This window comes from Neocloeon triangulifer, unplaced genomic scaffold, assembly GCF_031216515.1.
Source record: "Neocloeon triangulifer isolate White Clay Creek 2 clone unplaced genomic scaffold, ASM3121651v1 ptg000002l, whole genome shotgun sequence".
In the NCBI taxonomy this organism is placed as follows: domain Eukaryota; kingdom Metazoa; phylum Arthropoda; class Insecta; order Ephemeroptera; family Baetidae; genus Neocloeon; species Neocloeon triangulifer.
This window is the reverse complement of record NW_026775545.1, coordinates 410,778-424,219: the sequence shown is the minus strand read 5'-3', so window position 1 is coordinate 424,219 and position 13,442 is coordinate 410,778. Positions and strand designations below refer to the sequence as shown.

The 13,442-nt window shown below is 34.1% G+C and overlaps 2 protein-coding genes across 10 annotated transcripts in view; both read right to left on the bottom strand.

Moving 5' to 3' along the window:
- The window catches only part of LOC132202622 (CUGBP Elav-like family member 4), a 310,726-nt gene that overhangs the window by 285,390 nt on the left and 11,894 nt on the right, over positions 1-13,442 (bottom strand). The gene's annotated exons all lie outside the window — the stretch shown is intronic.
- Positions 8,146-9,342, bottom strand: LOC132205195 (uncharacterized). Its single transcript, XM_059634133.1, has 3 exons — positions 8,961-9,342; positions 8,587-8,754; positions 8,146-8,521 (listed from the first exon to the last, which is right to left on the bottom strand). The coding sequence occupies exons 1-3, from the start codon at positions 9,223-9,225 to the stop codon at positions 8,172-8,174; spliced, it is 783 nt and encodes a 260-aa protein (XP_059490116.1). The 5' UTR covers positions 9,226-9,342; the 3' UTR covers positions 8,146-8,171.

Sequence of the window (13,442 nt, the reverse complement as noted above, 5' to 3'; positions counted from 1 at the left end):
CCGTTTTTTATCGGCAAGCTCAGAACCCTCCCGCCTTTCAACAACAAAATTTCCAACAAGCCGCTTTCCCTTCGGGACCATATAATGCGCAGGGTCAAATGCTTGCACATAATGCACCCAATTTTTTTCCTCAACAGCCAAATATGTACGGCCAAACAAATTTTTCACACAATTATCGCGGGCAAGGTTTCCCTCGGAGAGGAAAAAATAACAGAGGTCGCGGACGCGTTAACAATACACGGCAACAATTCACGCCTCATTCCTTATACCCACCAAACAATACTGGGCCTTTTCCAGGTCAAATACCTTCTACACAATCAAATTCAGGCAACGCGCAACAACAAACGGCTCCACAAAACGCGTGCTTTTATTGTGGAGGTCAGGATCATATTATGCGTCATTGTAAAATCTTTCAGCAAGACGCTTTGAATAAAGCACAGATGTCAAAAAATTAATGGCTTCTGTCAGTTGGCCCGATTCGACAGAAGCAGAACAAATTCAATTTTTTGAGGAGCAGGGCGAAATTTTTGATGACAATTTTTTTATTCCCGATGATACTCCTTGTTTAAATAAAGAGCAACAAGATTTAATTATTGATAAATTCATTAAAGCTTCAGCAAGAGATTTAATTGACATGTTTGCAAAATTAAACAGACCTTTTAAAATAAATATTTCTCATTTAAATTCACTTTTTGATAATGGCAAAATTATTTCAGATTTGTATATTTTAAAGGTGCATATGCCATTAGCAAAAAATAAATTTATAAAAATGTTATTAGATTGTGGAGCAAGTGCTTCATTAATTGTTAAGAAATCATTATGTATGTCTAAAATTGTACCAAAACAGTTTGATTTAAAATTAATTGGTGTGACGGGTAATCAATTAAAATCAGAAGGAGTAGCAAATTTAGAGTTCAGTTGTGAAGGAGTTGAATTTCAAAAAGATTTTATTTTAGTAACAGATGAATTAGCCACAGGTGTAGACGCAATTTTAGGAGTTGATTTTTTCAAATTAACGGGGGCCATTCCAGTTTTTACTGAAAATTATTTATTAGTTAACAATAAAAAAGTCCCAATTTATCCGTTAAAATCCAGCTCAATTATAAACGGGGTGCATGTAAATATTGTAAATTCAAGGGCCCAAAATTTTGTACATTCTTCTGCCCCACCGTATTTCTGTGCGCGGTCTTCTTTACATGAGGATAAAGATAATACAGTTCTATTGCAAGGGGAAAATGTCCAAGCTGTCCCACAGAAATTTAGTAATAAGGAAATAATAAGGGAATCGTTGGACTTTTCTAACAAGGTAGTCTCGGACGCTCAGTCAAGGTCGACCACCGAAGAGGTCCAGCAGGAGGCTGTTCTGCGTGACCAACAGTCTAGCTGCTTAAATACTGATAAAAAGGACGGGATTTGTCAGAGTACGGGCCTAATTGCTGCACTATTTATACCGGATGAAATTAAGACCTCTTCGCTAGCGAATGAAAATGATACTGATATCACGCTAGAAAACAGTGAATTTGAAAAAAAATCTGACGTCACGTATAGTTATGTAGATGATGATTTAAAGATTAAAAATACTGATTCTAAAGACGTTTTCTTTAGTAAATTTAAATTTGATCATCTGGATGCTGATACACGAAAAGAATTAATGACTTTATTATGGATAAAACGCGACGCCTTTATTGATGAAACAAAAAGAATATCTTACGTGCCACATTTCCGGGCAGATATCGATGTCGGAGACGTTCAACCCGTTTGTTCTAATTTTTATCCAGTTAGTATTAAATTACGCGAGGTGTTAAAACAAAAGATTGATTTATTATTAAAACAAAATGTTATTTCTCAAGGCTCAAGTGAATGGAGCTCTCCTATTATTTTAGTTCCAAAAAAGAAAATTAGTAATCAACCTCAAGATTATCGTTGCGTTTTTGATTATAGAAAATTAAACCAATTTGTTAAAAATGATTTTTGGCCAATTTATCCAACTCAAAAAATGTTAAATGCACTTTCAAACAATAATTTTTATTCCAAACTCGATTTAAGTGACGCGTATCATTCAATTAAACTTTCAGAAAGAAGCCGCCGAATCTGTGCAATCGCAACTGAAATAGGACATTTTTTAATTAACAGATTGCCAATGGGAGTAAAAATTTCAGCCTTCATTTTTCAACGAGTAATTGACAGTATTTTTAATGACAAAAAATTTCTTGAACTTTTAATATATCTTGATGATTTACTTTGTTTCAACCCCACAAAAAAGCAACACTTTAAAAATTTAGCAGAGTGTTTAGACAGAATAATAGCAAATAATTTAAAAATTTCCCCAGAAAAATGTGAATTTTTTTGCACTAATATTGAATATTTAGGTTTTTTAATTACCCCATCAGGAATTAAACCTAATCCGGAAAAAATTAAGTTAGTTAAAAATCTCCCTTATCCAAAAAACATAAGCCAAATCAGACAGTGCTTAGCCTTATTTAATTATTACCGCTCTTCTATTCCGAATTTTTCACTATTTGCTAAAATCCTAACAGATTTGACAAAGAAAAATACTAAATTTGTTTTCACTCCTGAACATGAAAAGCATTTTGATATTTTAAGAGAAAGTTTAATTTCAGCCCCGACATTAGCTTTTCCGAACCATAAAAAACCATATTTATTATTTTGCGATGCAAGTAATTATCAAGTAGCAGGAATATTAAGTCAAGTAGGTGAAGATAATATGGAACACCCTATAGCTTTTTTCTCAAAAATGTTAAACAAACACCAAATTAATTACAGTAGCACGGAAAAAGAAACTCTCGCTGTTATTCTCGCAACCCGACATTTTCGTCAATACCTGCATTTAACTAAATTTTATTGTATTACGGACGCAATTGCATTAAAATATGTCCTTAGTATTAAAAATCCAGTGTCACGTTTGGCTCGATGGTCGTGTGAATTAAGAAATTTATTTATGGAAGTAATTTATAGAAATACATCAGCACATTCAAACGTTGACAGCATTTCCCGACTTGTCTCTATTAATCAACTTTCGGTTAATGAACCAACTATTATCTGGAGTAAAGACTTAATTTTTCATGAACAACGCAGAGATCCAACAATTAAAAAAATTATTCATGATTTGGAAAAAGAAACAGAAGATTTATATTTTTCAGAATTCTTTTTAGACAATGCAAAAATATTATACCGTTCGCCTCAAAATTTACGCGGCCATGCAACAATAGTAGCACCTCCATCTATGATAAATGAAATTTTACATAAATTACATGATTCCCCTTTTGCAGGTCATTTATCCGCTGAAAAAACCCTTTTCAAAGTAAAATCTCAATTTTATTGGAATTCTATGGCAAAAGACGTAGAAAATTATTGTAAAAGTTGTGTAATTTGTAATAAAGTTAAATTAAATAAAAGATTGCAACACACGCCTTTAGTTGGTTATAAGAGAAATTATGGCGTTTTTGATACTCTCCATTTTGACATATTCGGAAAAGTTAACCCCCCTAGTGAAGATTTTTCTTACATTCTTATTGTAATTGATTATTTTACAAAATATTTAGAATTAATTCCAATGAAAGATCAACAAGCATTTACAATAGCAGATGCTTTAGTAAAAAATGTATTTATGCGGCACGGAGTTTGTTCAAACTTAATTAGCGACCAAGGCGCAAATCTTATCGGAGAAGTTATTACGGAGCTCTGTAAAATGTTAGGAGTAAATAGAGGAATTTGCGCCGCATATCATCAAAGCGCGAATGGTTTGGTTGAAAGAGCAGGTCAATCCATTAAACAAATTCTAGCCACTCTATGTTTGGATAAACCAAAAGAGTGGGTCTCTTTCCTCCCCTTTGTTGCGTTCAGTTATTGTACGGCACAACACAGCAGTACCGGCGAAACTCCTTTTTTCGCTCTTTTTCACCGAGACCCAATTTTTCCATTTGATATTTTAACAGATCCAGCCAACTCAAGAGTTTTTTATAATTATGACACAAATTACAGAAATTTAATGGTTAAACAAGCACAATATTCCTTTAATTTAATAAAAAATCATTTAATTAAAAGCCAAAAATCACAGGAAAACCAATATAATAAACGAACAGTGCCTCGTCAATTACAAATAGGAGATATAGTTTATTTACGTAATTTAGTTCAAAAGCAAGGAACTTCAAAATCCCTTACCGAAAAATATAAAGGACCTTATAGAATTATAGAAAATAATTATCCAAATTTTACAATAAAAGAAATTTATGGAAAGGATAAACAAACAGTACATATTGATAGATTGAAAAAAGCTCCAGAAAGAATCAGTATTTTTGAATCTGAAGAGAATGAACTAAAAAATAGGTACTTACTAAATGGGCAAGAGCTAGTATCAAAACAAAAAGAACAGAGAGAGAGTAATCGGTCGAAAGAGGACTCGACTGATTTTGAAACAGAATATCCACTCAATTTACATCAAATTTTAAGAGATAATAATTTATATCAAAGAGTTTACCCTCTTAATATGCAAAATCATAATGATGTAATAAATAATGATCAAGACAATTCTTTAATTGAAGATTTTATTCAAAATAATGATCAAGAAAATGGATTAAATCAAGTATATGGCGATGATTTAATTGATTTCAATGATCAAATTATGAATAAAGTGGATAATCAAATTATTGATCAAAATCAAAATGACGGAAAAAATGAAAATATTCAAAAACAAAACAAAAAATTACAAACTGTTTCACCTGATGTTAAACCGCATAAAATTCAACAAATTTTTTCAAGCGACAGTGATGAGGATGATGTATTACCAAACGATCAACAACCTCAATTAGTTAATGATAATCAAATAGATGAAATTGTCAGGAATTTAGATCAAGTATTTAAACCAGAAAGGGGAGAAAATCAAAATTCAAATGCCCCGAGTAGTATTAATAAAAATCCAGAACATAAAATTATGGATTGGCATAAAAGTCCAATTTTACATCAAAACGCACCCGCCGAAGTAGCACAAAAGGATATTCCCCCTCTTGCAAATGCAGCCCCGCGAGGCAGCGTACCAAATCAGCCGCCGACCCATACAGCACAAAGCAAAGCAGGTACAAGTAAATCTACAAAAAAATCATCAAAGGCAGGTACATCAGCCTCTACCTCAGGTAGTAATCAACAAGGTCAACAACCAAATGATGCAAGATATCCCATTAGAAGTCGTGGGCATCATATTAAAAAATTTAATTTATTCCAGGGCAGAATATAATTAATTTCAAAAAGAAAAAATTTAATAATAATAATTCATCTCAGTTTTATTATATATCTTTTCACTTTTTAAATAAATTTAAATTAATTTGAAATAATTTTTCTTAAACATTTCTCCCTTTTATGGAACAAATTAGCGTTTTTGGATATTTTTAAATTTAATTACAAACTAATTAAAAAAGTTTAAATTTCAGCAGAAAAATGATTTTCATTTTTCTTCTCTTCATCTTTGGAGGCACATTAGCTGTTCAGCAGAATGAGCTACAGAAAGGTATTTATTTCTCTGAAAAAGGAGAAATTATGCTCTCCTCGGACATCTGGTACGTACATATAGATGTTAACATGAACCACTATGCGGACACGATTTCAACTTTTAATAGTTCAATCTCAAAATTTTTCTCCAGCATTAAAAAACCGGCACCACAATACTTACAAAATTGGCTTTTAAATGAAGAACAACATCTTTTACGTGGAATAACTTCTCTTACAAATTTGCTTGATGAAATTGCAATTTCTATTAATAACTTTTCCACCGGTCGAACGAAACGTTATCTTTTTGACGGAGTCGGTGAAGCTTTACGATTTCTTTTTGGCACTGCAACTACTAAAAATTTAAATAATTTGCATTTAAAAGTACAAGATTTGAAAAATAACGAAAAAGAACTAGTGCATTTGTTTAAAGATCAATTATCTGTTTATAATTTCACCATGTCTCAAATGAAAAAAGAAGATATTCAAATCAAGGAAATGCTGAGAGAAATTAATCATTTAGGAACAATGATTTCTTACTTAGAGGGCAAAATAGAAAGAACAGAAATAATGGTTTACGATCTTACGAAAGAATTTCTAAATTTCGCATACCTAAAGCAATTTCATAATTTTTATGATAACTTAAAAGAAAACATTTTAAAACTCAAGCAAGCTTTTCTTTTTGCGTCAATTAATATTCTAGACCCTTACTTTTTACCACAGGAACAGCTCATTCAAATAATTCACGAAGTTCAAAATAAAATGACAAGTAGCAACAAAATTTTGTCATTTGCCCATCATGACAACTTGAATAAATTATATAATTTGGCAAAAATTAATGCATTCGAAATTAATGGCAAATTAATTTTATTCGTTCAGTTTCCCATTTTTGACAAGAATAAGATTTTTACTGTTTATCAGCCAAATTCTTTGCCGACAAAATTAAATAATTCTGACATTTTTTATCAAATCAAACCCTTTTCAGAATTAATTGCAATTTCTAAAGACTTTAATCATTATTTTACCATGTCACACATTGAGTATAATGAGTGCGATCAACACACAATAAAAATTTGTTTGCCTATCCAAACAGTTCGGAAAGGAACTGAGCCGAATTGCCTCTTTCAGCTTCTTACTGGCAAAATAGAAAATATTCAATCTGTCTGCCCCATTATTGCAATGAAACATTTCCAGCCAGTTTTCTATCGCCCAACACCAGATTCAATTTATATTTTTTCAGTCGAAAAAACAATATTTTTGAATAAACTGTGTGACGACATGTCAGAAAAAACTTTAATTCCAGATTCAATAAGCGGTGTTGGTATTTTGCACGTTCCTCAGTCTTGCACGGTGCACAGCAACAACTTTGTTCTTTACGGTAGCGCTTCCATAGATGTAGGTAATTTTACTTTCCAATCTAAAATTGAATTCCCAAAAATAATAGATTTTCCAGTTGTCAGTCAAATTAATTCTAAATTGACAAATTTTTCCACAAGCAACATGAAAAAATTGAATGATTTATTTCCTAATGATTCAGGATTAAATTCTTACTACTCTTTCCGTATAGAAAATTTATTGCATGAAATAAATAAAATTCAAAATTCAGAAAATGACTCTTGGTATGCTGATTATGTATCTCCCACTCAAACAATAGTTTGGATTGTTTTTCTTTTAATAACAACTGTCATTTCAATCATTCTGATCAAATCAAAGAAATTCAGACAACTCCTTTTTAATTCACGAGGACAAACTTTACAAAGATGTGTACTTTCTCCGGAAGCACCCGTTCTATTTAATAATTCTCACTCGACAGTCGAGATGGTGGCGGAGTTAAACCCTTCTAACGAAGCTTACGTTCCTCTTTGTCAAAACGTACACACTTTGTCCTCTTTTGATCCTTCACGAAAATCTTCGGCTAAGCGCAAGCGAAGTAATGAGCTTCGGCTTCTTTAAAAAAAAAAAAAATAATAATAATAATACCTTGTCAATTTTTTTTCAGTTTTTTTTAGATCAGATAATTAATATCCATAAAATAATTAAATATTTAATTAATTTTTTAAACGCGCCAATAGAATTATTATTTTTATTATTATATTAACACAAACAATTTGTTTTTCCTCTATCATTTTTATGGGATTAAATTTTATTTTGTTTTAATCAGTTTTTTTTCTCGCAAATTAAATATTTCATTATTTTTTAAAAAAAAGACAAGGTTCATTTATAGTAAATTTAAATATAAAGAGAGTCCAATTATTTTTCCAAATTTTTTTTCTCTCTTATGGCACTATTTAATTGCGTATAAATTAAAATTTTCACTTTAATGAGTACAAAATTTTCCAATTTTATTTTTTATTTTTTGAGAAATAAAAGTTAAAAAACAAAAAAATTAATCCATCTGCTTTTTACTAATATTTCTATCTTTCAGGTATAAACTTCAATTTTTTTTTTCCTTGGGCACAATATTTTAATTTTTCATTATTAGCAAATTAAGAATATTTTTAATCATAGACCAATGAGCATTAAACTTAGTTTATTTTATATTTGTTTGTAACTTTTTGCTTTTGTTAAAACTACAAAAATGTAAAAGAACAAAAAACACTTATTATCATTTCAACATTTAGTTTTTATTCTTTAAGGAGCCATGAGTACAGTGTGTTTTCCCACCCTCAGCTTCACTTAGTGCAACCCTTTTGTGTACCCACCCCAGCAGCCTTGCCGCAAGAACAAGAACAACCTTGTGTATTGACACCCAAACCCCCCATGTACATTGGTATCATCGGAGCGGTATACATATACGGAGCCCACATTGGCCCATACGCGCCCCATGGAGGTGTCGGGAATCCGAAACCAGCAGGATGACCCTGGGCGCCCTGAAGTCCGCCAACGTCCTGTGGTGAGCAGTCAGCCTCTTCGCTGTCTTCGGACGTTTGCGAAGCGCAGTCCACCTTTTCCACCGAGCCGGACTGAGCGGCGTCTCGTTGTTCCACCTCAGGGACATCGGGAAATTTGAGTGTCAGCGTTTCTGCAACAAAACCAATAGGATATGTTAACTTCAAGTTTCCGTGAAAGTGGAAAATGGAAGCTCACCTTCGCCAATCGTGAACTGGCACCGGAAGGACTCCCGCTTCTTCGTCAGCAAACTGCACAGTTTGGAGACGAGGGCCAAGCAAGCAGACTGTAGGTCATCTCCGTTTTTCTGCGCCAAGTTCTTCAAGATCTGATCCTGCAGCATCGGGGCAGGAATGGTGGGCACAACTAAAATAAGAAAAAAATTTACATGTATTTTCAATTTTATTATATTTACAAAAAAAAAAAAAAATGTTTGAGTTTTTTATACAAATGGTTTATATGTTAATTTTTTGGAAGGGAAAATTTTTTTATTATTTTTATTATAATTTGAAAACAGAAAAAATATTTATGTATTATTTGATATTCCAATTTGTATTTTGTATGTAACTTACTGTCATGAAGATAACGCCAGCATCCGACCATCAGCTTAGCAGTCTCCATCGGTGACCGAGGAAAGAAGCCGGTGTCGTAACCTCCGAAGGACAAGTCAGCGGTGCTCCTGGGAAGATATGACTTAAACACGTCCATCATGGGCATGATTAAGTTGACGACGCCGCCTCGCTGGTGCGTTTTCCATTGGAGCGCCGCCGGCCGAACGAACGCGCCACCGTCCCGCATCCACTTGGACAGCGCGGCGCGCCGACGACAAAATTCCATCTCGTGAAAAATACATTTTCCGCTGGTGACGTCGCTCGGCAACACCCGCCGATAGGCGACAGGTCGGCTCGCAGTGTACAACTGGACGAGTGCTGCAGTCACTCCGGAATCGCAATATATTTGAGGTCGGCCGCGAGTGATCCAGAGGTCAGCAAAGATGTCGCTAAGCTCCCCGAAGAACGACTCCAGGGTGGCTTCAAAGTGATTCGACCCACCGTTCAGCTGCAACATGACCTTTCCTTCGTGCCGGCGAAACACCAACTTGGTCTTCAGGTCCGTTACGTGCTTTTGGTGTTCACCATGCAAATACCCGGCGCATTTCAAGTGGAACACGACGACGTCGGTGGTGTACCGAGAGGCTTCGATCCCCATAAAAACAATGACCCGGTCATCGGCGAGAGGTGCGATCTTGCTAGGAGACATTTCGAGTTGTGAAGTGCAAGAAATTCAACGAACGAATGACCTGAGCAGCCGAAATGGTCCACCACGAAAACTACCCTTCGCTCTGCATCCCCCCTTTTGCGAGTGCTCAGGCTCATAAAACACTAAAATATTGAGTTTCTCCTATTTCCCCTATTTTCCTCCAAATAGTTATATTATGTTCAAGGTTCTTATTATTAAATTTAATTTTTCACATATTTTAAGTGCAGTGAAGTGCTACAATTATTAACTTTTTCATGAGTCGGAAAAAGAAGAGAATTTATATCACACGCTTTCTGTCGCCATTGTTTTAATACATAAAAATGTTATATTTTTATGACTTTTTTCTTTTGGCAGAAAAAGAGTGAATTTTTATTGGTTATATTTAATTATATTTTCAATAATTTTTATTTTTCGAAAATTTCGTTGTTCACAAATGACCAACTCTATTTTAAGAAGAGGGATGTGAATTATATGGGGTTATATTTAATTTGATTTTCTTTAATTTTTATTTTGTAGGTTTAAATTACTTAATGTATTTTTATCAATGTATTACACGCATATAAAGAGAGAGAGAGTTTAGCAGTAGCATAGAGTGTTATGCGCTGAAAGAAAAAAGCTGCGCGCGGGCTCTCCGTTCGAGCCGCGCCGTGTCCTTTGTTATATGTTGTTTTTTGTTGTCGCGCGGGCGACGCGGGACAAATTTCTTTATGTTAAAAAATATAAGGATATTTTTAAGGCGCTCATTGGTCTATTTAGTTAGATAAGGAGGAGTTTATTTTCTCGTCAAACCGATCTGAGCCAAAAAGTAAAACGAAAGGTCAGACTTCACCTTCCGCAGGTCGAGAGTGCAGGACCATTTGACTCAAATTAGCTGAATCAAAAGTTGTGGCTGATCTTTTGACGAGAAAATACTCCAACCCGAAAGGCACTCATCCACGCCGCGCTCTGAGCCAGGAGCTAAGGTTAGAGTTATTTTACGCTAATTTGTGCCCATTTACTGTTGTACCGACGGCTTGTTTTTATTTGATTTGGAAAAGAAAAAGTTCATTCTCTTAGAGTTTAAGTTTCAGTTAAAGTTAATTGAAAAGACTGTCGCTCCAAAGCAGTCCGCAAGCCTTTACGATTTTAAGTTACGTTTTAAGGACAAAAATCTCTCTCTCGGTTGTATTACGATTTTAAGGAACCTTGGTTTAGTTCTGTTTCATTAAATACAGAATTGATTATTTTTAATTTACGAAGATCATAAAACTCAGTGGAACAAAATTATAATATTTAAATTTTGGTGTATCGTTTAATTTTTGATTACATAAAATAAAAATAATTATACTTTTCTTCGTTCTCAAAAACTTAAAATATTTTGTTTAAATGAAAACAAATCTAACCTAGACATAATTTTAATAAATAATAGTAGACTATTCAAATAGAAGAAAATAGATTTTAATTAATAAATCAATCCAAAAAGAGAATTAAGATTAATATAAATAAAAAGGTAAATATAAATAAATAAATAAATTCGCTCATTATGGCCAGGCCTGAAAGTGTGTTTCTATGAAGTACTTATTGGAGTAGGTGCGCATTCTGTACTAGGGTACCTTTATTGATACAAAGCGCCGAAATATTTATTTATAAATATTCTATCATATAATAGAGGCACCTGCCAGGGTGCGTACTCTCGGGAGTCGTAAAGATATACAGGCGCATTTTACTCCCCTCGCTCTTTCGGACGGGCACCGAATGAATGAAAAAGGTTGTCCATTCACTTTCCCTTTTACCTGCTCAGCTGAGATATACAGAAAATAGAAGTCCGTGAAAATAAATAATCGCTCCTATAAGTCTTTATAGATTCGCGCGCAAAGCGGTTTGGTTTTCGGGGTTTGCTTAAATTGAGAATTCCTATCCTGACATATTTTTAAATTCACATTTACGCTCTATCAAACCCAGAATAAAATAACAACTCAAACAACCCCATTCAAAATAATTAATATATAATTAATATAAAGTATAAACCCCACCGCTTTCACATTTTCCATATTTTGTAACCGCAATTAACTCCTCCGAAATAAAGATCTTGTACCCGGAAGGGTTGATAAATATGAATATTATGATACTATATCAACTATATGGCATTGGGAACTTTTATACTGTAATTTTGTTGAAATTTACCCAACTAAAAATGCCCGCACAATGGAAAACTTTCGGTTTTTTTTTTGTCACAGAATGCAGACCGTGCGTTGGCATTTTCCAAGCTTTGATTTTGGGTGAAAGGAGGAAAAGAGGCGAAAATAATTGTCAGAGAGAGCGGACGCGCGCTTTTTGAGCCGATTGTTTCCACGACAGAGCGAGAAAGAGAGGACATGAGAGCGGGATGGGGCGGTAAATGTCACGGGTCAAGAGTTCAACCGACGCTGATGCTCACTTTGAATAATTTCGACTTTTAACCATAAATGAATTTCCCAGCTTTAAAAAATTCAATTTTTTTAATTCAAGTGTTAAAAAAAAATTAAGTGAGAATTTTGCATTATTGAATTTATAATCATTGATGTGGAAATTTTAGAAAAACTGAAACAAAAATATGAATTTCAGCAAAAACTTTTGCTTTCAAATGTTTTAAAATTGACTTTATTAAACTATTAAACTCTTCATGGAAAAAGCAACTTTGACAAGTAAAGTTTAATTTTGTTTCTCAATCTTTGTATTTTTCATTGCGATTTTTCTCCTCTCACACCGTCTTGGAGCTTGCAAAGGAGCATTTTGCATCAAGTGATCTAATTTTCGTTCGAGGTGCTTATTATTTTTATCACCCTCGGCAGCAACCGTGGCGCAGGCGGGCTTAATTATTCCGACGCTAGAGAGAGCGCGCGTTTTGCATCTCTCTCAATGCTAATGAGCGCGAAATAATTAAAAGATAACAGCGCACACACTGCTCTGGCTGTGTCGCGGGTTGAAAAAAGACCGTGTCGTGTGTTGTAGTGCACCGAGATGCACTGCTGCTTCTGCACTTTGCATAATATGCGAACTGGTGGGCGTGAGTAGCAGAGAGAACCCTGCACGCGAGTAAAAAGGGTTGTAAAAGTCGAAGCGGCGGAAAATTTGCCTTATTCGCTTAATAAAGTCGCCGCGCTCCGTCTTATCGTCAGCCTCGCAACTAACTGGCTGCTGACCCCGATTTTTCAGCCCGATTAACTTTTGAAATCGCAGAGCAAACGACACGGGCTGAGATTTGCTCAGGACTTTGCACCCCGTCGGGCCAAATTTGCGCCCTTGTTCTCGGGAATCTTTTGAATTTGCAGTTTCGTTGAATGGTTGAGTCATTTTTAGACTTTCATGGTAAACGGTTAAGCACGTGAATTCCAGATTTTATTCTATTTTGAAATTGCGTATTAGCGTTTCATTAAAAATGTTTTCTTCACTTCCATGATCGTCTCCTCGAGTGCCAATTTCTTCAATCAAAAGTTTATAAAATTAGGATTTTTTTAGAATGAATTAAAATTTAAATACAATGAAGACGATCCAAAAAGGATAACCTGGCCCAGGCTTACTTAAAGGCAGGCTTAATTAGCTCAGCCCAGCCTAGACTTGCATCTCCTGTTTCAATTTATAATTATTAATACTGAAAAATATGCCATTTGAAATTAAAAATAAAGATGACTTCCAAGAAACACATATGCAACCAAATTTATCCACATCTGCTAATGATCCTATTTGTCGGTTGAGACAATAAATAGGTAATAATTACAAGAAATAAATAGCACTTTTACATAATATAAGAATCTGTAAAATATACTATGAGCCTA

Bases quoted from the DNA above. Each gene is read 5' to 3' on its own strand.
- LOC132205195 (XM_059634133.1), bottom strand. From the start codon at position 9,225: ATGGAATTTTGTCGTCGGCGCGCCGCGCTGTCCAAGTGGATGCGGGAC. The intron at 8,755-8,960 runs GTAAGTTACATA...TTCTTATTTTAG, and splicing joins CTGGCGTTATCTTCATGACA to TTGTGCCCACCATTCCTGCC. The intron at 8,522-8,586 runs GTGAGCTTCCAT...GTTTTGTTGCAG, and splicing joins CCAGTTCACGATTGGCGAAG to AAACGCTGACACTCAAATTT.